General features: G+C 42.2%; 1 protein-coding gene across 1 annotated transcript in view; it reads left to right on the top strand.

The window, feature by feature from the left end:
- Positions 1–23797, top strand: part of bmp6 (bone morphogenetic protein 6) — a gene marked incomplete at both ends in the record, with an annotated part of 41528 nt that overhangs the window by 8376 nt on the left and 9355 nt on the right. The window contains 3 exons of the mRNA XM_080515452.1: positions 16331–16523; positions 20619–20767; positions 21005–21202. Coding sequence (XP_080371578.1) covers positions 16331–16523; positions 20619–20767; positions 21005–21202 — 540 coding nt within the window. The remainder of the gene's footprint in view (positions 1–16330; positions 16524–20618; positions 20768–21004; positions 21203–23797) is intronic.

Genomic DNA, 23797 nt, shown 5'->3' with positions numbered 1-23797 from the left:
CACGTTCGACCGCAGGTGCGCAAGAGAGCACGAGCGATGTCAGCAGTTTGGAGATGCTTTAATATTAATGACAATGGCAAACATAAGTCAAACTGGAAACTATGATCTGCCAAAATCTCAGTAGGAAGCGCGAAAGATACTTCGTACAACAGCAGAAACAAGTGAGGGGCTCACACACCAGCGATGTGACATATTAAACACGATGAAATACAGTCATCAACACTGAGCAGGAGTGTGTGTCTACAGTATGGCGCATGAATTAAACTTAATAGCATGTAGTAAGTACTCGTATCAGCAAGTAGCTAAAGGTCAGGGTTAGTACTTCGACTAGTCCTTTGAAATAAGTGCTTTTGGTGCATCTATATTCCAACACTAATATAAGTGAATTCATCAACACTTTTAAGCTCACACTTCAAAAGCATAATATCAATCCATTGGAAAAGCTAAAAAGTGACTTGAAATAAAAACAAAATTTGAATCGGAAATTGACACAATACGAAGTTGATATTTTAAACCAAACTTCATCATTTTGAAATTTATGTATTAACCGAAATGCCTTTAGATGGAATTCAATTATGTATAAATAACTCGTGTTAATGTGAAGCTAACCTGTTGCTTTGGGCTCAATAGCAGCGAAATGAAGCAGACGAATTTGCTGCACCTGTGCTGAAATGAGTCACTGGTGGCTGGTTGTTCTTACAACTTTAAAAAAAAAAAAAATTCTCCTTTAAAATTCAACGGTCACAAATCGTATCATAAATCAAAACTTATTTAAGTAATATTGATGAATGTGTTCGGGCGGAGGTTGTCTTTCAAGGTGAAGTTCAAGGGTGGAGGGAATGAGTGTTGATCCTAACTCGTGCAAGTCTCCACCTGCGGGCCAGGGCAGCGTATCCTCGCTCATAACTCAGACAACCAGGATCCCTCTCTTCATTATACAAGAGCTCTCCATCACGCGTTGGTGTCACGCAGAAAGCCGTACCCCCACGGCCCCTCGCAGGTTCTCAGGCCGGCCGCTGCTCCGAAGAGGACGTGCCTGAAACAACAAGAGCGGGTCCGCAGTGAGCGAAAGGCCCCATGTGAGCGCAAACGCTCCTGACCCTGCCGAGCAAGTGGCCTCCCTTTCTGCCGAGCTGCCGCTGACAAATTTACGAGCCCGAGGCCGACCCGCGGTCTGACTTTACAAACACGATACTGACAGGAAAACAGTCGGAGACGCGAGGGATGGAGGGAGGCGGAGGGACAGAGCGAGATGAGAAAACGAGCGCGAGGACGAGAGAGAAGTGAGACGTGAGCATGTGGTTTTATTGGAGAACAATATGTAGGACGTATCAAAGCCCGAAGGTGAAGTCAAACGCAGAGAAGGGGAGGATTAACACACACACAAAAAAAAAGTGATCCAGATTTTAAGAGCCGTGACAGTTTATGTTAGAGCTTTGGCTCCACATTGAAGACACCCATAACAAAAATATATCCTCCTCCAGTGCCACAAGGCCTGGATAAAAGGAGCTTATCTCTAAGGATGTTGCAGGGGAAACTCTGCCCAGTCCTTCCTTCAGTAAGGACACTCTCCACATCTCAGCCCTTCTACTGGATACCTTATCTGAGACACTGTTTTTAACCTCCAGGAGAATCCTCTTCCAAGAGGAAATGTCCCATTTGTTTTTTTAATGCGAGGATGCTCACTCACACGCACAATGGATGAAACAAAACTTCGTCATGACGTGATTTAGGTCTCTCTCTTCCTTTCACCCTCTGTGTTCAATAATTAAAAACAAATAACGGAGGGATAAGCAGTGTTTTCAAAAGCCTTTGTCAGAATCACAACATCCAATTTGAGGTATTATTTGGATACGACCCTTCAACTTGTAAAATGTTGTAAAGCTTGCATTATTAAATAGAAAACCCGATGCTTTACATATTGCTTAAGTACTTCTTCCTTCAGATTTCTCCTGCATTATTGTTACTTGTTTTTTTAAATTTTAGTTTAGTTTAGTTTTGCTGCTTGAGAGTGTTATTTGTAGTAATTGATTTTCTGTGTGGAGTTTGCATGGTGTCCCTCTGTCTTAATGGGTTTTTTGGCACTTTCTCCCAAAACTAAACATGCATAATTGGTTTAAAAAATGTTTCCCAAGTTATGATTGTAACGTTGGTTTTATTACAGATATTGTGTGGAAAATTATGACATCGGTCTTCAAAATGTGTCACTGTCTGGTATAGGGAGGCTTCTTATATGGAGCTTTTTATATGTCGTACCTCCTTATGATTGTTCACTTTGGCTTACTTGGCAACTACGATTGGTCTTCACCACATCCCGTTATAAAAATTACATATTCCCGTCAAGTTTCATAACAATTCACAAGCCGTACTAGCTGTATGCAGGTTTGTTAAAATTCTTTATGTAAATAAATGCCTTCAAGGCAAAGATAAGATGTAATATGGGCAATTTATATTCACCAATTAACTGAAGTACTTGGAAAAAGACCATGCATGCATAGGGGGAACGTGTTGCTTGTCAATAAGCCTATAACCTGCATGTGTCCTCTCATTGCAGTTGCTGAGCAATGACAGAAGCAGTGATCAGCATATTCAACATGTTGAAACTCTGAGAAAGAACATGTGATTCTTTAAGGCAGTTCACATTTACATTTTCGGGTTTTGTTGAAATGTGAATATTTCTACACTTCCAGCTCACCAACGCCGCGTTGACATCGAGGACAGATATATTATTAGAGACCTTGATTATTTTTCTCCTGATTTTCCTCAAGGCCCACCTGCTTTTTGGATATCCAGGTATCCAGTTACCATCGCTGTTTTTGGAACTGTGCCCGTGTGTAAAACAAGCAGTCGGTCTTACATGTAAGTCAGCCCAGGGGGGAGATTGAAACTGGCCCAGACTGATTTATCAGTGGATCATATACGCTCCTTCTAAGGCTCTGAACTGCATTGTGGTCACTGTGGACTTTCCAAAGGGAATCACACTGAGGTTCTACTGTCTTCATGACGGAGAGAGTGGAGGGGGAAGAAAGGCAGACGCTGAGGTGAGGATGGGGGAGATGCAATGGAGGAGAAGAGATGGAAGAGAAATAAAGGCGGCGAGAGAGGAAATAGAGTCCCAAGCAGCATCGCAGAGCGAGCTGGCCTTCTACCTCGCGGCTGTGGAATGCAAAGCCACCAATATTTTGACTTCTCCTTTGGAAACAGCTGCGTTTCGCCTTTTCAAAGATATTTTTTCCTTATTTATCGGATCCCTCAGGAGAGATCCATCTCCCACTCCTGACACTGGCTTCCTCCTCTAAATCTGGGACCAGACCGGTCTAGCCCCGACACACGCAAAAAAAAAAAAACGCACACTCGCACACCTGCTGCCCAACAGCAGAGGCAAGCTACAGGATCGCTATAGCAGGCGACTGCCTCTTCTGCTGTGCGTCCATGTACACACAAACGCAAACACAAACACACACAAACATGTACTCATCCGTCAACGTGCAGACTTTATAGAGCATCAACGAACCTGGACCGGTCAGTAAAAAAAAAAAAAAAAAAGATTCTTCATCTTTTTATTGACACAGTGTAAATATAATGACGTCTGGTAAAACTCTGAACCTGTAGAAATGTTTTTCTGAAGATGGATCCACAAAACCACAATAGCGCGTCTCTGTTTACGCAATACTCAGTTGGAGCCAAATGGTGGCCGATTTTTCTGGAGTAGCTGAGGAAGCCATTTCCGAGAGGATCTGTGGTCACGACCCGAGAGGAAAGCATTAGGTAGTCATCATCGGTCATATAAATCGCAGAGGAAATGGAGCCAAACTCCAAGAATGGAAGAAGGACCAAGATCAGAGAACTTGCCTTTTTTTTTTTTTTTTTCGATTTGTAATGGTCATTGAATTTCTCAATAAACGCTGACTTTAACGGTACCTTAAAACTATTACAGTTCCACCTGTTGCCCCGCGTTTGGGAATTTCCTTTTGTGACCAACTGACGGCCAAAAATATCTTTATTTTCAAAGCTTGCTGAGAGATTTGCAACCGCCTGACAGACAGTTGTGAACTCAGTGAAAGCTCCTTCCTGGCCACCGACATGTTGTGGTCCCGTAACCCACGGCAACAACAGGACAGCAAGTCGCGACAGACTGACCAACTCTAAACAATGTATTTTATGTGTGTAATGTATTGTGTAATGAATCCTCCCAGTTTAGGATTATTGCTGTTGCTCGTCACGTATGTTAGAGAGCATTACAGAACCTGGTGTTTATGTCACTGCTTTTGTTTATTAGAAGTTTGTTTGCCCCAGTTTGTTTACTCATTTGTGTCAAAATAGAATGGGCATTTGTTTTGTTTTCCCCCTAAACAGTGCAAGATGTTGGAAAATGGGCTCACATACCAAACGCAACCTAAAATCGTGGGCTTTTATTTATAACAAGTCGTACAAGCTGGTCTCGAGGTACAGCGGGGAGCAGTGTTGTTTTGCAGTGAGAAGATGATTTTCCTGGGCATGCACCTATGAGTTCCTGAGCTTATGACCTATGAATCTAAATACATACTTTTTTGGGGTGTTATTTAGTAACTCTTAATTGAAACGAAGTAAAAACAAGTGATTGTAGACTGTTAACTAGGATCCTCTTTATCTCCTCTTCGGCCCTCACTTGGACGAAGCGGCTTTAAAAGATGGATGAAAGTCCCACAAACAGCAGGAGTCCAACATTTTTTGAGGGGATTCTCCATATCAAATCCATTTATCTCACTGTGACCAATCTGTCTGTTCCTGAATGATTTAAAGTGTAGATATTAAGTGGTTTTTTTCCTGGTGTAGGACTCTTTCCACCAAGGAGGACTTGAAAAGACACGTGGATCTTCCATCCACAGTGTGGGCCGTCAACAGTCTGACCAGAGGTTGTTGTGACAGCTGCTTTACAGTAGAATTACATTTTTATTAACATCTCATAAATGAAGCAAAAAAATCTTTTGTTTATTTTCCAGCTCATTTGTGTCCTGATTTCATGGAATTTCCTTATAAATGTGAAAAAGATGTTGCATTGCCTTTCGCTGACAGCTCATTGGCTCCACTCGTCGTCCAGTGAAACGAACACTTGTTTTTACAGGGACATGAGGGGGAGTAACAACTTGCCATTAATATCAATGAGTGTTTGTCCGTAGCCGCGTAAGTGTTAAAGCAGACAACCGCCGTGTAAAGATCACAGATACGAGTGCAAAAGGTTGAATATGTGCTGAAACTCGCAGGACTTCTTCCTGTGCGAAGGCACATTCGTCTTGTGAATCCTGTGAGGTTCTCCGGTGTTCCTCCTCGCACAGGTTCCAAACAGTACAACGTTTTGCTGGCGTGAAAATCAAAAACAGAAATGAATGCATCTTTGCGACTTTAACATTTTTTGTTTTAAAAAAATCCGTTGACATTGGCAATGCTGCTTCGAGTACTGGATAGAATTCCCGAGGGATGGAAAATCAGATTTCTGGTAAAAGGCTACATTAGATAAATCACACTCTTGTTTAGATGCTGTGCTCTCAAAAGTCCATCTGGAAATTGCAAGCAGTGTTTGGAGAAATGTGACATATCTGTAAGGACTTGTGTAACAGTCAAGATTTGTGTGGCCCTCCATAGTCACACTTCTAACTGAACGACTTGAGTTATAACTTGAAGTAGGAAGTCTTGACTTTTTGCTCTCCATACTGCCGCCATGTGGACTGAGATAGATGGATGCGTTATATCTGAAAGATTCTGGATTACTAGTAGAGAGGTTATTTGATCAAGCAGGTGCATACTCTTGTGTTGGGAGTGGTTAGTGCTGTTGGCTCACAGGAAGAGTATTCCTGGTTTGAGCCTGCAGACTGACAAGGTCTTTCTTGGTCCCCTTTATCTGGGTTTTCCAGTTTCCTCCTGCAATCCAGGTGATTGTAATATGAGCATAAGCAGGAGTTTATCTTGATTTGGATTGATTCCAGTTGTCGACAAAGCGTGTTCAAGAAGGATAAAGAACTTATTTTCATCATGAAGTTAAATGAAATCGTAGTCTTGCATTGACTTGACTGTTAGTCTTTATTTGTGAAATTGCCGTCTGCACTTTTAGTAGAAATTGGTATATTTTCTTTCTTTTTACTGTAGATGAAACAGCAGAGCGGTGAGAGAGTTCTCTCACTCTTTTTCCTCAGTTTACTTTTCATCATCATCAATGTTTTGGATTTAAACTGAAAAATATGCTAAATTATTAACTTTATTTTTAATGACAAACATAATCTTTTGCTTGCAAATCCAATGCAATTTGTCTGAACATCATGCCTCAAAATGCATTTAGGTAATTCTTCAACATTTTGAAACGCAACTTATTTGAATTTGTGCAATTTTTTAATTGTTTCTCCACAACATTTTATCATACAGAAATGCCTGAATGCACATAATGATTAAAAAAAGAAAAGAAAAAAAAGAGTACGCATTTCAAGGTTTAAATGTGAGCTACATCCAAGTTGTTGGGTCCGTCTCATAATCCTCAGTAATAGTGATGAAGAAATGGAATCAAATCTCCTATTGACACACCGGTATGGCATGTCCAGCTACCTGGAGGCCATCTGGAGGCTCAACAGAGAGTTGAATCTGAGACTGCTACCACTCGGCTGTCAGTGCATCGATGGAAAATACTGATATTACTCAGTCTAACAGCCATACCTCGGATGTCTATCTGTTAGCAAAGCCCCAGCAAAGGAGCAATTACAGCAAATTATCCTCCTACCCCCGGGGTTAGACACATACACACACATGCACCCACACACTGCGCACTGGCTGAACATCTCAGAAAGATAGATGTGTATCCAGGCTTCATTTTATCATCTTGTATGGAATGCGGCGCCGTGGTGATAGAGACTAGAGCGGAGGGAACAAGAATCAAATACTCTTGCCTCTGTGGATGTGTGTGTGAGTTTTGTTGTGTGTCCTCGGGACGGTACGCCTGACATGATATGTCATGGTTTTGGACGGGTCTTTAGAAAACCCAAATGGATTTTCGGGGATTATATGGAAGATGATGGCCGTAGAAAAAAATGCGATTATATGGTTCAAATGGGGCCTTTGTTACTGGGGATGCCTGTCCGGTGAGGTCATTCTGTACTGTGACCTGTGGGAGGTAATGGAAGGAGAGCGTGCTCGATATCCAGGACATGAAAAAGTGTGTGTTTCTGTGTACACATGCAGCCTCGGATTGCTAAGATCTCAGGAAGAGCGTTACTTTGTACGATTTACCTTCTTTAGAATAATTTTATTGCTTCAATTTTGTTTTGACAGTCAGCACACTAAAAAAAATATTATTATCCCAGTTATCAGATTACTTATGTTGTCCTCAAAACAGCATAATGGTTTGTCCAATCAGAGTAGGTATCTGATCATGAGAAATCGGATTACATTTCTCTCTATTACTCTCCTGTGTTGTGCATGTTTACCTGTTGATCTAACATATTTTGCTCTTTTACGTATGCGTGTGTTAAATTAAAAAGCGCACAAGTGGAAGTTACTCGTTCACAACGTGAGCGGAAGACAAAAGGCAATAAACGTGCCGAGCAGAGGAAAGGTGACGAAAAGCTTCTGGAGAAAATCTGAGATCACTTTCTAATGAAATGAATCGAACACCCGATCATAAACGTTTCCATATTCACCACGACAAGACCAGATGTTATGACAATAACAGGAAGTTGGAGTGTCACACTACATACATACGTACAGAGTACTCCACATAGAAATCTGATATTGGATTGAAACATATAAACCAGATTTTACAAATGTAAATGGATCCAATCTGATTCTTACAATTTTATCATAGCTTGTCGTTATTGGATTGTCATGTATCAATCTGAACGAGAAGAATGACTTGTTTTGCGCTTGTCATCAATTTTAACATGTTTAACATAACACATATCAAAACCCGTTAACTCCATTCAATCTGCCTTCCTGTGATTCATAGTGCTCCTGGCTGTGTGGCCACTAGGTTTTTCCACATTTACTAACATTAACAACAAGTTTAACAACAAGTCCAGCGAAATGCATCCGGAAAAAAAAAGAAGAAAAAGTCAGATTTATTTTTGAAAGTATAATATATATCTAACAGATCATGATTTTCCTTTGAAATATTACAAACTGTGAGTGCTTGGATCGGTGTGCAGTGGAAAGCTCACTTGGCTGTGCTTGGCTTGTCTGTCAGGGACAATGTTGCCATAATCAGAAAACCGTGTGTTTTCAAATCACTTTGCTGATTTCTGCTGGACACGCCGGGTAAAGCTGTTGGCCGCTGTTCTCTGGTTGCAAATGGGGCTTGACAGTCAGCAAAGAGGCTGGTCTCACTGCCTCATATCCTCGCTATGGATGGCTGCTGCTGCTGTCCGGCCTCATGACCTCCGTGTCTGCATGTGTGGGAATACAAGTGTCCAGTTTTTTTTTTTTTTTCCCCCCTCCTCATCTATGCTATCATCAATACCTGCGTATATGTCAGAGCTTCACATGCATGTAATTATCAGCGGGAAAGCCTTTTTTATGGAACGCTTAGGGGTGTGTAGACGTGTGTTTGTGTGGCTGCTTGCATTAGGCATGAACCCCTCGCTCCCGCTGGTGGCCCTTGGCTGAGCCGGTGGCGCCCAGCGTGGCGGCTTTGATGCAGGGTCAGGGGAGAAGATCAGAGCGTAGAACGAGCCCCCGAAGACGTGCGTTCACGCACCCTTACTTGAAGCTGATGATGACTCCCAGCGGACCCCCCCCCCTTCTTCATCCGCACCTCGACCTCAGGAGCTGCTTCGCCAGCTGCATCACTACAAAGAATGAGAGAATTGTGCAGAAGGAAACGTCTCCCTGTGGCAGCCGCGCAGTGCGGCTACGTCTCAGGTTGCATGCGCTGCCTGTCTTCATCCGATCGGCGACAATCAACGGCTGTACTGATGTCTTGTCTTTCCACGGTTGCCTCGATGCTAAAAGTTAGTTTCTGGAAATTGAAAGTTTACAGCATTTAGATGTTCTCTTAAATGTTTTCTTAACTCGACGTTTTCTTCTTGAATGAAAATAGGGCCGCTCGCAGAAGAGTTGACGATACGTCAAGTTCCAGGGGAAAACAATGTCGCCAACCCTTTAATTAGTTGGGACTTTGGAGAAGTTAATGATAAATGGAAGCCATTGACATATCTGACCTATCCTCAGAAACCATCGAGGCTGAGAGAAAACCCAGACAGATTATGGGCTGTAATTACATAAACACAGATGGATTCTTCTCGTTCCTCGGACACTTCATTGGTTTAGCCGTCCGCAAAGTCTTTTACAATGTTGACAGTTTCTTGGTGAGCAATAATTTGATTGAAGGGTGTTTTGTGAAATCCTCATTTATTTCCCTTGTGCACACGCTCTCCTTTACTCCGATGCAGGTAATAGTAAATAGTAAATGAAGATTATTTATGACAATCTTTGGGATCCAGTTTTTCCAAAAAAAAAAAGAAAAAAGGCTGGATATTGGAGCCTTTGTTATGCTGCAGAGGAAAACCTCACACTGGCTTCTTGTTCCCATGTTAGTTCAACAAGGTCAGTGGTTTCTTTCTTTAATAGGACTACCGTCGTCCTATTTCCAGCGCTGCCTGCTACAAGGACAGCACATCAGTGCAGTATGATTTTTAAATCATACTTTGGCTGCATCTGTTTCACTGACCAAATCTCAACATCTGCTCTTTCTCACTGGAATGAAGAGGAAGAGTAAACCGCCGGTTGTGTAACACATGAGGCCTCTCTTAAGAGGAAAAGTGTCATTCAGAGGCAGGTAAACACAACAGTATTCAGACTGAAGGAAGAACGAGAATGACTTGTGTGTCTGCAATTGTAGGAGGACGGGGGGGGGGGGGGGGGGGGGAGAAAAAAAAATGTTGTTTAAGTTGGCAGCCTGAACCAAATCTTTTCGTCTGTCATCAGACTGGTACTTAGTAAAATCTTACTGACAGATCTAATAAAAGCTCCCTTAAGACTCTATTATCTGGGTCACAGGTGCTCTGTTCACAGTAATCTATATTACAGCACGAGAAAGGACAACCTTGACTATGGTTGGAAAATATTTCACGTTAAAACACTCGCAGGATGCTGCTTTGATAGGAAACGTGAATATTTCACACTGTGGACAAACACTTCCTCTTGAGTCTAAATCTCTCAGTTCCTCTCATTTCAAAAGGATAAGTACCACCTCTGGTCTTATTTACTCTTGAGAAGGCTGCGCCTGATGTTTCCCATAGTTAAAATTACCACCCGAGTGTTGATGAGGGGTGAAGGAGTATTTTAGTGAGAGAAAGGGGCTGTTGGTTGGTTTTGCTCTGCGGTTGTTGGACATGCAGAAAGAAAGCGGAGGTGATGTGAAGCTGGAGGACACCGGCCAGCTGTCCCTCCGAGGGGATTGGCTGGGCGGCGTACAGCGCCGACCGCCGACCACAGACCGGCCTGCCTGTCACACACACCACACGGCCTCTCCTACTTTTTCCGCTTCATGTCGAAGAGCACTGCTTCTCTTCTTGTCCAAACTATTTATTTTATTAAATTTTTTTTCTATTTCAATACTCATTTGTTGGTTTGTCTGTCTCGGATCCCAGCTCTCTCCCCTCTCTTACCCTCTCTGCCACCACATCTCGTGTTTGCATCCCCACCGACTGGTTTCCTTTAAATAATAACCGTATTGGCTCGGAGTCGTTATTATTTTCTCGGCAGAGTTTACAATTATCAGTCACTGTCAGACTCCTTTCTGCCTCATCCTCCGTCTCGTCCGCCTGTTTGTCCGCTCATGCATCCCACCACTCCCCTGCACAGATAGCGCCAACTTTCTCTCACTTGTCTTTCTTTCAGCACCTTTTCCTATTTTCCTTCCTTTGCTTCTTAAAGAGACACACATCTCAGTTTATAAAAAGCTCAGTGTGCATGGAGAGTGCTTTCAGCTCCTCTGGTTTTTCACCTGGATTTATACTTCCAGATGACGCAACATGTCTTTTTAATCTGATTTAATTGTGATTGGTTTGGAATTTGTGACACACTACAAAGTATTTATTTAGTATTCTGGCTTATTTGATCACTCGATGAGAAAAAACTGTCAAGGCAGCAATACTATTATTATTAATTTTTTAGATTAAATCAAACAGTTTCTGGAATGAATTCAAAATGTTCAAATGAGAAGTTCAATTGAACAAATCAGGTTCCTTCTGGACTCTTTCTTCTTGAAAATGTGATCTATTGATTCAAACTTCACTCAGAATAAAATACCCAATCTCCTAATGTTTTATTAAAATTCATTCTTGAAAGTTTTTACCATTTTATTCATCTTTATTCGCCATTCTCCACATTCTAAACTAACCATTGAGATGTTATTTTAAATATTATACCATGATTTCTGTTTGTGATTTATTGACTGATTAATTCTTTCTATTCAACATTTTTCTTGACATGTTAAAAAATATATAATCTCAGTGTATATTTTTTATTTAAGTATAAGAAAAGTGGAAAATATTTGTTGAGACCTGGTGACTCAACGACATTACGTGGACAAAGATTAGCAATGACAACACCCATATTTGAAAGTTTTTTTCACTTTTGAAACTTAAGTCAACATTTTATTGCCACTTATGTAAACGTAAATGTAAAAGTTCCAAGAGAAGATCACTTGCCTCATTGAAGTTTAACGTTGTGAGCAGAGACACTCTCATTACATAAAGAAGTACATCTGTTATCCTTCAGAGCAATTGTGATTTCATAATCAAAATTACAAACCTTTATATCATCCAGATATGTTCTCGTACGGAAGCTGTGACTAAAGGCTTTGAAGATATGCTGCATGAAAATATAATCTATCTCGGCCATTTTCAAACTGTGTGTTTGTGTGTGTGTGTGTGTGTGTGTGTGTGTGTGTGTGTGTGTGTGTGTGTGTGTAGGCTGATATAATACCTACAGCAGGTGGGACACTAGAGCGGAGCCAGATGTTGCGCAGGTGGAAACGCGAGAACAGCTCCTGTCAAAGAGTCCAAGCGACTCTGCAAACCGTCCGTCTCACTCTTTTACTGCCACTGTCTTTTGGCTGCACCTCCCACCGCATCCGACTCTCCCTCGACCCCGTCCCGCTTTGTTTTTGTCCCTTTGCACTCCCCGTGTCCCTTCCTGTGATAACTGACCTTGTGCTTCTTCTACCGCTGTCATCTTCCCTGATGCGTTTCTTTCTCTTTCTGTCTCGTGCCTTTTGTATTTTGGTGGCAAATGAGATCACGTCCAATGTTTGTGTGACTCATCAGAGACATTTCCCCTCTCTGTGAAGCTTTCTGGTGAACATTCCCTTCCTCTGCGGTCGCTCGTGCCGGTGAAAATGAAAGAGGAAATAGTTGACTCATTTGTTTTTCACAAGTGTTTCTCATGAAAATGACGAGGTGAGGATCGCAACATAAGAAGCCTCAAAATGTGCTTTTCTTTCGGTTTTCACCGAGCACATTTTGCACCAGATTCACAAATATAATCACTCTTCTTCCATCTTTAGAATCACTTTGAATTCCTCCCTGAATCGTCCAGATCTAAATCCCTTTTCCCTTCTGTGTGTTCCTGTCTCAAAGCTCACGTCATGGTGGATTAGCGCACAGGTTACGCTCCCTCTGTGCGTTGTGTGAAGACTTCCCTTTGATTTTAGATGCAAAACCTCAGTGGATTCCAATCGAATTTCAAGCCTCGAAGGTGGAGAGGCAGCTGGAATGCTACTCAGCCGCTAACGCCACTGAGGCTCCCCGGCTGCCCCGGCGAGGGTCGCGGCGATAAAAAGATGTGAGAAGATGGCCGTCTTCATATTTCATACTTCTAATTTTTTAGTCCTCGTCTGGACGCCTCTCCAAACGACTCCCCTCTCTGCAGTTACCCGAGAAGTTGACTTAAACAAGGTGGGGAGTTGCTGAGTGAGCTTGAGGAGAGCTTGGAGATTTTTTTTGCCGCGATGTGAGGGAAATAAACGTGGTCTGCGGATTTCATTAAAATCTAATGAAGTCGCTGCGCGCATTTTTCACCTGAGCGACAACTGTTTTCTCCCCGGCTGCAATACCTTTCACATCTCTTGCGCCATTGCCGTAAAACTTTGTAGCAGTCTTCAGGAAATACTGGCAGTTGAATGCGAGCACCTGTCTGTAAATTCTTTCACCGTCTGCTGCGTCAGTGAAGCGGCCCGTTGAAGCAGCAAGGCTGCGCTTCAGTCAACACTGTTACCGTTTATTTAGCAAATACACACTGAGGCTTCAAGTGCAAGCGGAGTGTTCTTGTGCGTGAGATTATAAATCCAGTGAAGACAATCTGCCTGAAAACGGTCAGGGTTTGTTGTTATGCGTGTATCTGTAAATGCTGTGATTCTTATAAAAGTATACCTGCATAGAAGCATCAGCAGTCATGAGCAGTGAAGTGGTGAAATGACAGAATCTGTGTAGTTTTAGTTCAGGTGTTGAACTAAATATCAGTTTTATGAGCCTGTTACTATTTGCCGAGGTTAAAGATAGCTGGATGGAATAAAAAGTCCCCTTTTTCACAGTTTTACAGCTCATCTTGGTGACCCTCCAGGGCAATAAACACACAGGAGAAGGGAGATAAAGGAAGGATTTTAGTCTCGATTTCAAGCCAATCAGAGTCAGTTGGCGGTGTGGCTGTGAGTGAAATCATGCCGAATAAAAGCAGTTTCTGCTTTCCACTGCAGGTGTCTGATATTGTATTTTGTGCATACAGCTCTGCGTGCAGCAGATGTAATAAATATATAATGCTATGGAACTCCACCTGACCTTCTCACCCACCTACAGTTTATCTAAGACTTTTCAAGCCAAAAAAGTTCCTAGATTGTTAAATGGGGGAATATGCAATTTCAAGCTGTTGGTCTTTGAGCCCAAGGGTGTTGGAGGGAGTGTTGTAAAGTCATTTGGAGTACTGCGAACCCTCTTCAAGGCCTCCAACACACAGACACAAAAGCTTCACTGATCTATTTACCCTGCAACTCAGAAGCAGGCCTGTTATCACTCCAAGTGCTACGTGTGCGTGTGGGCAGCTTGTGGGGAGAAATGATAAAACGGTCACTGTCATGTCTGATAGAAGTCACGGCGACACTGATGTGAATACCACCTCATTCGAGATAGGCGGTTTGCTTTGTTTCTTTGGCTCTTTGCTCCAGTGAAAAGTGTTTGTTAGCTTATGTAAACTGAAAGGCTTCAATTCTTATAATTAGCTTTGAGGAACTCACAGCGACTTTTGTGCTTTTTCCTTGAAAACACACTGAGGCCAGTATGACACGTCTTCCCTCCCTCCCTGCCTTATCCGCTCGTTTTTTGTTTGTTCAGTTTCAGAATTTATGTAAGCTGGAAATGTCTGGGGGATGATTGGAGCCTTTGACCTTCCTGGGTGTGGGTACGAGGTGGGGCTGGCACTTCTGGGAGCATCTGATTGGTTCCAGTGTTCTCACATCAACACAATTTTCTCTTTTCTTGCGACTCGAGGGAACAAAATGTGTCATTGGTCCATTTTGGGTGGGTCACCACATCATAAAATTACCAGAGGGTTTTAACAAGCCTGGCACAGGTACAAAACGACTTTTCTTTTTTCTTGCCAAAGCTTTCGGCCTTTAAATACATCCCGATTTTGAATCGGTTTCAACAAACTAAAATTAGCTACCTCATATTATGCAATAAGTGATGCATTACAATCAGCTGTCTGCTACCACTCACATGAGTGAACCAATGACAATGAAAACAGCTTGTTGAAAATGGATTTCCACCAAGATTGGGGTACAGCGTCTTCCCCTCTGTGATTGAAAGATGACCCGCTCCACGAGCAGAGCGACAGCCGGCCCTAAAAAGTTCAATGGTTCAGGTCAGGGTAAGAACTAATAACGGCATTGCATCAATAGATGACTGTCTGTACATCGGCGTGTGCACGTGTAGCATCTATTTTATTTATGAATGGGGATGTCAATATGAACAACCAATGGACTGAGGTCCGCATAGGAGCAATATGTGTTAAATACTTAGAGTAAATACATGTTTCGAAGTTACTCTATGGTGAGGGTTACCGTTAAAATAAAAAAGCATGTGAATATGTGAAGGTTAATGTACCAGAAGGTAATAATGTTTGTGATGAAGTCCATCTTTCCACTGCTCAGGGAGTCAGGAGTGAAGCATGGACAAAAGAATGTTATCAACAAAACCAAAAGAGACAAATACAGCAATAAAAAAAATAAATAAATAAATAAAGCTAACATCTAATTCTAACTTGTTAAAATAAATGTTTCAGTAAGAATGCTCCAGAAATCTCATTAATAAATGTTAACGTGCTCATGGTGTACTTGTATTTCAAGTAATAAAACACTTGGGAGTTGTTGGTATTTATTAGTTATTATACGTTCAATTCACTGATCACCCAATTGGGGTTAAAATGAACTTTATGTGGCCTCTGAACTAAAATGAGTTTACCGTAAAGGTTAGGGTGAGACACTGGTTCGAGGCTGCGTGAGTGAAGCCCATGAAAGACTATTTGCATCTCTTCCACTGTGATGGAGTGAGAAAAGTAAGAGTGTTTTCAGTTTTTTCCCCCAATAAAACACATGTTTGAGGCTTAACGTTTACTGCTAATGTCTCCATGTGTATTTCTGTGTACAACCTTCTAATTGCATACAACATGGCCCTCTTTATTCCTTTCACCCCTTCTTTCACCCCCTTCGTGTGTGTGTGTGTGGCATTTTCTGAGAGAGAGAAAAACCTCCCGCCAAGACAGGAACCGATTTCCCGGAGGGCACATTGTCATTATGGTGCATATTTGCACTTAAAACATATGAGGGAGAGCATTTGTTGGTTTTTGTTGTTTCACGCTGTTAGAAGTGGCTGCAGAATGTCTCTCTGAGTTTGCTGCTGCTGAAAAGAAAAAAAGAAATCATGGGCTACTGCCTCGAACTGATGATAACAGGGATTTATTTAGGGAAAGCGGAAACCACCAACCCTATCAGACCTTATGCATAAATCACATGTTTTACTGGCTTTAAAGACTTCTGAGCAATGTCTGCAGAAAACATATCCGCTCATCATTCACCAGTGTGTATTTACACAAAATCCCTGTTTGTAAATGAACAGTGTAATCCTATTTATAGACAGAGCTCCATGATGTCAGTATGATCTACTAAAGAAGGCATTATATAGGTCAACAGACAGTAATTATGGATTCAGCAAGTTCACCAAGACCTCCTAATAGACTAGAGATACAAATAGAGATTTTTATTTGGGGCCTGTTGGTAACATCTTGCGTGGATGTGTATTTGTGTGCCTCTGACCCACAGTGGAGTACGACAGGGAGCTCTCCCCACGGCGGCGCCACCACAAGGAGTTCAAGTTCAATCTCTCGCAGATCCCCGAGGGCGAGGCCGTCACTGCAGCTGAGTTTCGCCTCTACAAGGAGTGTGTGAGCCGCGCCTTTCGCAACGACACCTTCCTACTCAAAGTCTACCAGGTGGTCAAGGAGCATCCTGACAGGTAACGCACAGAAACCGTCCCGTTTCATCTTCCAAAACACATGATCAAGTCGGGTTCCCCTCATTCAGTTTTCTTTGAAATAGTCCCACCTGGATGAATGACAATAAGCATGAACACAGCAAGAAAATGCAAGATGCAAGTCCATCTTTTGGCGAAGGACTCCTTAAAAAAGTTTGGAATCAGTAACAGAAATCCAATGAATGAAAAAGAGATTCCAAAACTTTCAATTGTTTTTAGTTTTCTATTTTAAAGAACCATTTACCAACAAGGTATTAAAAAAAAAAAAAAAAAAAAAAAAAAAGGTTAATTCAACCATTTTGGATTTGCTTAAGAGTGGAACTGGCTTCAATTTCATAACGCCCGTCCACATTTACACAACCTTTTCAAACAGGTACATCTGTGGTCATTATCCCCTACAGCTACAGTCAAAATGCCCGTTAAGATTAAAAATCGTCCACTATCAACAATAATTTGACACATTCAGATTTCTGTTTCTAAAACAAATATATACCATGACTTTACACGTTTTTTTTCCGTTTTTTTTTTCTTCCTTATCACTCTGTTGATGTTTTGTCTGTAATCCAGTCTGTTATGAAACTCTTGGCTCTTGAGTCGAGTATTATGTTTGGGGGGGGTTTAAACAGAACTCGGCTTCTAAATGTGTGTATGCAACTGATGCGCCTGAAGGTTACCGGAAAAAAAAAATCAACAATGTCAACATAAAGTATGGTCTTAATGAAAACAGCCTGTATGCAGTGTTAAGTTTCTTTTAGGTTTGAGAAGGTGAAGCTTTTCTCTATCGCTCTATCATTCTCCCTGTGTGTTACACACACTCTGGTCTGTCACTGTGTTTATAATGTAAAATCGAGCAAAAACCAACCTCACAGAAATAGCACGGCTTCAAAATCCTCCCGTCCCTCCAGAATGAGCTCAGCTAATACATACCAAACATTTACATTACGTGTGCAGGGGTAGATAAACATCCAGCGAGATTTCTGAATGATATTTGTGTTTTATCAAGCCCGCCCACAGAGAAGCAACACGAACATCAAGAGAATTCCTCTTTTGCATTTTTACTCTCGCGTCTCACACAGCCAAGTGTTTCTTTATTTACCAATGGGATACACACCAAAGGAACTTCCTCCTTCAAAAGCTGATGATGTGTTGCAGACTACAACACTTAATGTAGTAAATATATTTTGTGTCCAATGTGGGGGTCTCCAACGCCCAATGTTTTCAGAGTGCAGCTTCGGGCCAAAGTTCAGGCGTTCTTGGATTGAAAAAGAACATCAACTATAGATGGTGGCCAAGTATATTTTTCTGTCGCTCGAGCCACTTAATTTGCCGCATTCCTTTATGTCTACAATGGATGGTTTGTGCTCTTCAGCCTGGAGGTTAAACCTTTTATTTTTGGAGATATTTAGAGATTAAAGACCTATATTTATCTAAATTTGTGCATTACTGTGGGAGAGGTTTTCCACCTAAAATTACAATCTTCATCATTTGCTATCACAAGGAGGGGAAAAAAAAAAAAAAGCCTGACACTGCAAATAATTCAAGGTGTAACACGAGTTCTGAAAAGAAAAAAAACAGATTGTAATGACTAAATGCCACATAAAAGTGCTGTAATTTCACATTCCTGTCTTCATCCTCCTCAGTGCTGAAAGTATCGCCTGAGGAGCTCTGATTTATATGAACACAAATACCCGAACGACGTCACTTACCGTAAAGTCCAGGCTGTTTTCCTCATTTTCAGCCTGATGCCAAACTGTACACTTTGTAATCTCCCAATCAGTGGGAAGCCAATTAACTTTTTCTCGCGCTCCCACCATCCCGTAAAGAAAAGCTGACTCCTATTTTGACTCTAAGCCCTAATGATAGAGCGCTTAATTAGCTTGACGCCCTTTGTACTTTGCATTGGATTGGAGCGGTTTCTCCAACAGCAGGCGAGGAATGCGAGGGATTACAATGCCAAAAATGTGGCAGGCCAGAACATCGTATTGAGAGAAAGCGGGCTGCTGCGAGGGCTACTTTTACTGACCCATCCATCAGCCTTTTCCCAGCTATTATCCTCTTCACAACCTGATGATCTTTCCTTATTTCCTGAACAATCTGAATCCTAAATCATGGGAACGAAGATATACATCAGAATGGGTAACTGTGACCATTAAGGAGACCACGTGATGCACTACTGTTTGCATTGGTATTTTTTTCAGCTGCATAGAAAGGTTGTAATTCATTAACCACATTTGTTATGTAAGATAAAATACATATATATATTTCAAAAATAAAATACGTGAAATATGTGACATTTTATTCAGATTTTTTATGTTATATCAAGTTATTTTTCTCTTCCTGACTTTAAAAACCCATAACAGATAACAGCCACTGACAAGACTTTGAGAGAAGTCACGTTTTTCTTTTAAAGAAAGATTTATTTCAGAAAAAGAACACACTCTTGACCTTAGTATTCCACTTCATTGAAGCAGTCTGTCAATAAGAAGTTTTATAGCTGCTTTAAGCCGGCCAGCGGCCCACCGACGGAGCCCCCGCTGACCTTCGTCGTGAGAGCAGTGTGTGACACGGAGGGAACAAACACCGGCGCTGCAGCTTGTGCTCGGACTCACGTGTGAACTTAGCCGTGGGGCGGAGGACGTGTGTGCAGGGACACCGGGCGCAAGGGCTTCTTCGTACGGAAGCCGTCAGAAACACTCATTAATGACCAATAAAGAGGGGCCGCTGAGGCATGACTGCAGGGGCATTCTCTGAACACCTGGATGATTGCGCAGCTTTGATGTTGGTTCTGGAGGGAGGGTCCGACAGGCCCGCTGCTGTGTTATTACTACTGTAATGGGACAGTGGGAGGACAGGCCCTCTTATCACTCACACTCTGTCTTCTCCTTACCGCTCCTCCACTCTCTTTTTATTAAACACTTGCTTGTTTTTCCTTCTGTTTGACACTGCCGTGCTGTTTTTGAACACGCTTTCTTTCACACCAACTGTTGTCAATGATATTACCGTACGTGAAGCCCGATACCAGACCTTAATTCCTTCCTCTTCCCGATCCCTCTGAGAGGTTGACTGAAAGGTCAGGTCAACAATAGAGGGAATACAGTGTACACCAGCGTTTTCTGTTAAGTGCAGCGATCTATCTTCCTGTCATTTTGTTATGATACTGTTACCCTGACACAAACCCAGAGCTCCTGACTTTCCTTGGCTTTCTTAAAGAGGTACAGCTCTCCTCACCTATGTTTGAGATCATAATGATCCCACACTATAGGTTCTTATTCTTTGCTCTTTCTTGTCTATATGGTCAAGCAATGAGCAGTGCCGTCAAGCCATTTACTCTCATTCTGTAACTGCTGACAGGAATAGCAGGTATATGTTTCGTAACCATAACTTCTCCATTGTTTTATGATCTCTAGAAAAATAGAAAAGTTCAGCAGTATAACGTGAGCTTTTCGGTACTGTCAGATATGAGATATTGAACCTTGAAGTTATCTTGGAAAAAAGGGGCAGAAACACCCACTTATTGCAAATTTGGGGCAAATTCACTACTATAGAATAAAATGAACTGTGACGGACTGGAGATCTGTCCAGGGTGTACCTTCCCAACACCCTCAGGTACCTGGGATCAGCTCCATCGCAGCACTACGATGCTGAAGGAAAGTAAACTGAATCCAGTAAATCTAATAGTAAAAATATTGAATGAATTTCAATTTAAGATGAAAAGCAACTGAAATTAAAAGAGTTTATTGTAAGATCAGTAACTTATGGAATGTTAGGCTGCATAAACCCTTGAGAATCAACGAACCAGATCAAACTAGAATTCAGAAATATTTTCTCATCATTTATTTTCGAGTTGCATGAAAGTGTAGCAAAACAAAACTCCACTGGAGTCAGTTATTATTCATGTGTAACAACATCATAAAGTTACTGAACACATCACAATGGACTCCTACTTCTGTTGAACCATAATAAATGTTATTTTATTTTGAAATGTCCCTTTGTTTGGCCCACTCAACAACATACTGGCATTTCAACTCGCATGCTTTATCCACACAATTCTTCCTTGTATCTATTTCCCCCCCACAGGGAAGCAGATTTGTTTCTGCTGGAGTCGCGCAGGCTTTGGGCGGCTGAGGAGGGCTGGCTGGAGTTCGACATCACTGCCACCAGCAACCTGTGGGTGATGAGCCCCGTGCACAACCTTGGCCTGCAGGTCAGCGTGGAGACCAGCAGCGGTGAGAGACGCAGCGACGTTAAAGACTTCACCCTTTAACTTTCACACATAATGAAGTGGTGAATGCAATGATGTGACATAGAGAAAATGGATTGAAATACCAGAACAAAATGCTTCAGGTGCACTGGTTGCAGAGTTGCTGCACTGTCGTCTACAGCGATTTGTCTGGACAAATACATTATGGTGTATATATGTTAATGCAGATTTCACTCAATGCTTTTTATTTTCTTTCAAGCAGGGCAGAGCATCAGCTCCAAGGAGGCGGGTCTCGTAGGGCGCGACGGTGCGCTGGAGAAGCAGCCCTTCATGGTGGCGTTCTTCAAAGTCAGCGAAGTGCACATCCGCACCGCCCGCTCAACCGGTGGGAAACGTCGCCAGCAGAACCGCAACCGATCCACGCAGCCGCAGGAGGGATCGAGGGGGCCGGGCCCAGCAGGTCAGCCTACACACACACACACACACACACACACACACACACACACACACACGCACACACACACACACACACACACACACACACACACACACACACACACACACACACACACACACACCGACGCTGAACCCGAACTCACCTCCGTCACACGGCGAGACTGCGAAAGTGATCAGACACAAATTTGACCTCGGAGCAACCTTGTTACATCCGTGACTGATGTCTTGAGATCTGTGGATGGGCAGCATGTGTTTGAAGTCTGGCTGCAGCCTTTTCTGTTTGAGAGAGCTGATGAATTGGACATGACTTCTGCCGGATCTCTCTCTAATCAGCCCCCATCGCATGAAAATTGTAGCCAAAAGAACGAAATCCAAAATCTGTTTTTACTGGAGCTTCTCTGCATTGGATTGAGGGTTCACCGTGTTCACTCGCTGCGTTCCAAAACCTGCATATTGAGCAGGAAATATAGTGGGATTTTTTTTCACAGCAACGTATAAGACGCGTGATTTATGAAGGGCCTTTTTTGCTGGCTCTCTCCACAAAGGCAGAGTTACAGAGTTTGTGGGAGGATTTGGCCGCAAATTTAAGCTACAAGGACTAAATAATGAAAAAAAAAAAAGCAAGATTAATAGTGTTTGTGACAGAGTGGAAGAGAAAGAAGCCTATAAGAGAACTACGAATCGAGTGAATTTGTATTGAAACAAAAGGCGGTCCGTAATGTTGCCTTGCGTGACAATTTGGCACGTTATCGCGCTGCTAAATATTCAATGAACCCAGACGGCAAATCTACCCTGACAGGTGACCTAATCCTCTGAGCATGCTCATCAGTCCTCCTCGCTGCTCTTCCCACTTGCAGGATGATGTAATGAGCGGGTATAAGCCCAATGTTATGAGCTTTGCGAGCTTTTCAAATTAAATCAATCAACAATCCTCCCACCTTTCACCTGGTGTGTAATTCTGGCCGGCCTTAAAACTGAGCTCCTGCTGTGAGGCTTCATTGTCTGACACGAAGCCAGAGCTGAGTGGTATCGGTCTGATCTTTGCATAATTTGACAGATGAAGCATCTTACCCAGCCTTCCAGTCACAGCAGATAAAATAAAAATTAAATAAAAATAAAAATGTTGTGAGTATCCTGGCATTCGTCTTATTCCAGAGCCCCTGCATCATAAGTTAGTCTTATTGTATTCTTGCATTTTAAAAAGAAACAGTTCATCCCGCTTGGATGTAACATATTTGGAATTGCAGACTGCATTTGTTTATTTGTATTGAGAGTTTCAGTGATTAATGGACGTAACTTTCCATCTGCAGAGCATCTACACTTTGAAAACTGTTTCAGTCCTTCAGACCTTTTTGAAATGATAAGTGAAAACTAAAAACCACAAACTATTTTGGGGAGGATTTATTTATGGTTATCGTTTTTCTGAGCCAGGCCCATACATTTTGCATGATTGACATTCAGTACAAGCTTTCATGGCATTCATGCTTTCGCTGACAAAATGTAGAAACTTTATTTTAAGTGTTATATTTATCAAGTAGCCCCCCTTTTTTTTTAACACGTCATTTTATTAAAGCTACAGGGAGCCGTTACAGAGAGGATAAAGATGTCATTGAAAGAGATTTATCTTTCTGAATGTTTTTGTGAATAAACTTCACTTATGTAGCACTTTAACAGTTACAACAGGTTTTTACATCGGAAGTAACATTCACATAGAATAATTCACAGTGACAATGGCTGCCTTGCAAGATACTCACATTCCACTGGGAGAAGCTTTTTTTGGTGTGTTGCTCAAGGACACTTAAACATACGTTGATAGGGATCAAGCAACTGTTCGCATTTACGAGACGACACACAGTATCAGGTGAGCCCCAGCGATAGTGTCAGTATAATATAATCCCTCAATTAGAAAAACTGGCCAAATGGACTGTAAAAAGTTTTGCCCGCAGCTCACAGTGTTTTATAGTTTCTGAAATGTGTCTATAAGTTGGAGTAAACTTGAGTTATACAGCCTGGTTTGAGTTAATGGCTGTGTAAAATCGGTGCACCTGCTTGCTGGGGTTATGTATGACTTGTAATAAATGACGTGGCGGAATCAGCACAAGGATCCTTGTACTGCTTCCAGCTGCTCGGGCCGTTTCAGCGCTGGCTGCAGTGCTTCAAGCTGAGGCTGATGATGAGACCAAAACGGCTCCAAAATCCAGCCAAATCTTGGCCAGAACGGCTTCTTTTTTTTTTTTTTTTTTTTTTGGACTTCTGGTGGCCAGACAGAGCTCAGTGCACTGACACGGAGCTGCAAATAGCCCGTCTTGGCCGGCTACCTGGGAAGTGATTTGCCTCTGCCTTTGCTTCTTTTGCTACCTTGTTTAATGGCTCCACCATCTGTAAAGCATACAGAAGTATTTGTGAGACAAGTCGGGTTTGTTTTCACGGCGACACTGTGTGCAAAGCCTTTGTTTGAGATTTGTTGGCTGTGCTTTTGTGTTCGGTCGGAGCATCTTCAGTGACTTTTCTCAGTAGGTCACGCAGCACGCTGCTGTTATAACGCAACAGGTTGTAAGTGAAATTCCTGCGGGGTTTTTTCTCAGTAATTGCGTCGAGA

The sequence above is a fragment of the Blennius ocellaris genome (genome assembly GCF_963422515.1).
Source record: "Blennius ocellaris genome assembly, chromosome: 19".
In the NCBI taxonomy this organism is placed as follows: domain Eukaryota; kingdom Metazoa; phylum Chordata; class Actinopteri; order Blenniiformes; family Blenniidae; genus Blennius; species Blennius ocellaris.
This window is presented reverse-complemented; position numbering and strand designations above follow the sequence as displayed.